The sequence below is a fragment of the Gavialis gangeticus genome, unplaced genomic scaffold, assembly GCF_001723915.1.
Source record: "Gavialis gangeticus isolate Ggan-Ray unplaced genomic scaffold, GavGan_comp1, whole genome shotgun sequence".
NCBI classification, from domain to species: domain Eukaryota; kingdom Metazoa; phylum Chordata; order Crocodylia; family Gavialidae; genus Gavialis; species Gavialis gangeticus.
In genome coordinates this window covers 49913207-49916757 of record NW_017728994.1, presented here as the reverse complement: position 1 = coordinate 49916757, position 3551 = coordinate 49913207, and the positions used below count along the sequence as shown (strand labels likewise).

General features: G+C 45.6%; 1 protein-coding gene across 1 annotated transcript in view; it reads right to left on the bottom strand.

The window, feature by feature from the left end:
* LOC109287189 (VPS10 domain-containing receptor SorCS3) overlaps positions 1–3551 on the bottom strand; it is a 541768-nt gene that overhangs the window by 139765 nt on the left and 398452 nt on the right. Inside the window, exons 10-11 of the mRNA XM_019502155.1 lie at positions 2082–2085; positions 853–1034 (exon numbers count right to left, since the gene is read on the bottom strand). Of these exons, the coding sequence (XP_019357700.1) occupies positions 853–1034; positions 2082–2085 (186 nt within the window). The remainder of the gene's footprint in view (positions 1–852; positions 1035–2081; positions 2086–3551) is intronic.

Here is a 3551-nt window from a genome sequence, read left to right as displayed (position 1 = left end):
TTCATTTTTGTCCACAGCCTCATGCAGGTGAGCTCTTTGAGGCTTTCTGAGGGCAGCAAGATCTGATTTAATCTACCTGGGCCTTCAGAGAGGTTTTGGAAACCAGCCTTTGTAGAGCATCAGATGGGTAAGCTTGGGTGTTTGGGCAAGGTCACGTGGAGCAAGTCACACATTCTCATATTTATGAGACGAATGGCCCACTCCAGGCCTGCTCTAGAGATACAGCAATCCTGCAAGAAGGATAAGAAATTTTTCTTGAGGATAAGTTTTTTTTTCTCTCTAGAGGTTCCCACGAACTGCCCAGTATGGAAGCTCTGACTCGCTGTAGATATTCCCCTTTGTGTTGCTGCTTAAACTAGAGCAAAGTGCATGGCAGATGTTACCGTTTTGAACTACTTGCCTTTTATGGCCACTCTGCACCGACACCAATGAATACCGACGGTGACAGAGCATCCCAAAACAACAGCATGTATAAGGACAAGGACTCCATCTGTGGTCAGGGTCATTATTGGGAGTGGAGATTTTAATAGACCGGCTTGTCATCTACTTGAAGGCAACCTGTTCCCAAAATATCCTTGCCTACATGTATCCCTGCATGCACTGTGTCCATGTCATCATCATTCACTCATCCAAACTGAGATCCTAAGATGATGACCTCCCCATTCAGGGACCAGCACTATTTTGGTGCGTGTGGAATAGGGCTTTTTGAGGGCATAAGGTGCATGGGTTTTTGGGGTCTTCCCTAAAACATTCAAGGTGCTGGCAGATCACTAAGAGGTTTACACTTCTCTGCCATAGAGGCCAGTTGCTGTTCTTCGGGGGAGGTATCACAGACTGACCTTGACTACATACCTCATAAAGGTCAATGATGATATTCCCTTCCAACCCTCGGCTGCTCTTCACATTCTCCAAAGCCAAGGTAAAGTAGACCCCTCGGATGTCGGAGATGTAAAGGTTGTAGGTATCGTTCTGGTTCCACTCTTGCACGGCTGCAAATACCTGATTCTCATCTGTGCTGATGATATGCATGTCCTGTTAAAGGAAGACAAAAAGCCTATTGCGGTGGATCTCTATATTTCTTTGCCCTTTGGGACACATAGTAATTATTGTGACTTATGGAAGAATTGTGAAGGAGCATGAATTATAGGAGGTGTTAAACAATTTTCTGTTAGACCAAGCCAATAAATTACCTCCATCGTAACTTTTCTGGGGTTTTTTTTTCCCTTTTTAATGGCCCCAGGGTGGGTGAAGGATTTTCCACATTTTTGGTAGCTTCAAGGAGTTTCATCTGGCTTCATTCTTTATTTATAATCTTCAAGTCAGTTTTATCACTGCTGGAAGATTCACAGCCCTGGAGTCTGAAGTCCTCTCTTTGCTCACTAGCTGAGGTGTAGCAAAAGCAATGGTGGAGTGACATGTGCACTGGTGAGCCAACGGGAGCGGGCAAACCACTGCTAGGGATGGTAGGGATGGAATCAAGTCGACAACAAGCCTCTCTTTCAAGGCTGCCAGGAAGGGTGCCACTGTGCCAATGGAGATGTCATTTTTAGAGTCTGAGACACTTGTCCATTGAGAGCTGGCTTGGACTCCACTAGTTCACTCTACACAGGCCTCCAAAAGCCACCATCAGCCACAGCTAGGTTACAACAGGAGTCCAGGATGTGAAAGGCTTCACGGCTCAACCTGAACCCCCTTGTCTTATATGAATACCAAGAAGTTCTGCAGATACCACCACTACTTCTTAATATTCTCTTGGAGGGGACTCATTTCCAAATCCCCAGAGCTGGCCGATAAAAGGTATACATCCATTTACCCCTTGCCATCCTTGCTGAGCCAGTCAATGCCGGCACCAGTCAGCAGTGACTGAATGTTGATTAACGAAGGCCCTGAAGTGGCTGTTTTAAACCTTCGGAAAGCTAATTCCCAGAGATCCCAAGGAGTCTTGATTAATTCCCTGTTCTCCTTCTGCACTGAGGAGTTTCTGAACTACCTCATCCACTGACTTTTCCTTTGTTGATAGACACGTTGTATTTAAAAGATGTCCAGAAAGGAGGGACAGACTACAGAGATGGTTATCAGAGTTGGGGGGTGAGTTAAAATCTCAGCTTGTTCATCTTCAAGTTGAGCTTGGAGAGAACACCTTGGAGAAACCTCAACCAGATCAGAATGCAAGAGTCTTCTGGGCTATTCTACGTGTGTCATTTGGGTGGATTGCATGGGGCTGTTGCCTAATTCAGGCCTAATTCACCCTGTCAGAGTGACATGAAGAAAGAAACTTAATCAGCCTCTGATCTTGTCAGGTCTAAACCTGCTCTGCTGAAGGCAAGGAAGATTTGCCATTCACCTCAGTAGGAGCATGATCTGAGCTGGGTTCTTACCCAACTTCTTTAATTGCTTAAAGACTAAGGACCAAACGTTGGAGGAATAATCAGCCCAGCATCTCAGTCTATTTGACCAGCTGTAGTGGAGATGCTGAATTAGCCCTAGCATAGGTATAACACACATCCATCTCTGGTAGGGTTCATTAATCTACAGTGGAGAGAACAGTTACTATTGCAAAGGCTGAGTGTACTGGCGACCAAGGGCAGCTTGAAACAGGATGCTTTACATGGCTAATGAGATTTCACTATGACAACTTGCTTAAAACCAGTTTCCATTTTTAAATGACTACAACAGTCCCAGCTTTATGTAACGTAACAGTCCAGGACCCAGACAGCCAACCCTGCCCTTACACAGAGGCCAGAAATCCACCGTAACTTCAGCCAGCGAAGCTGATCGATAGCCATGTAGTTATTCTTTCATATCACCTGTCATATTAAAAAAAGGGCATCTTCTGGTGCCAATCTATAAAGCAGCTGTTGAGACAGCACTTCTGCAGAATAAATGGATGAAGAAGTTTTAATGGGGTGAGAGTTTATACAACAGCTATGTCCCTATCCAGTGAAGAAAAGCCAAGGGAATGCTTGCATCTCGGTGGCATAAACAGGATCACAGTGGAGTTGGATCAGACATGAATTTCAGGGTGGCTTAACTCAGTTGCGATATGTGGACACCAAAGTGCAAATCCTTCTTCGTTGCTAAACACAGGCAGGTGCTTCTTCAGCTCAAGGATAATGCAAGCATCTCCCAACCTGCTGGACTGTCCCGCCAAGTGCTGCAGTAAAGATTTTCGTCAAAACTCAAAGGAGTGAAGAGCTTGTACAATAACCAGCAACAGAGATGAGAGAAAGGTCAGCTTTCAGATAGCTCAGGCCATGCAGCTCCATTTTGACAGACAATACAGCTCCTACTCATCACCAGTCAGTCAAGCAATGGATTTATGTGTCTGAGCATTCAGATTATTTTATGCCACCTCTTCTGCTGAGGACGGAGAAGAGGAGGGGCGGGAGGCTCTGAGGGAGTCAGGTACACTCCCATGATTCACTGCCCAGTGCTACTCACAGGTGAGAAATGCCTGAGGGTTTTCTGAATAACAGCGGTCAGCTATTGTCCTCTCCAGACCAAGCATGGGATTCCCACCACTTTGACCCCTGCAGATACATATGCTTAAA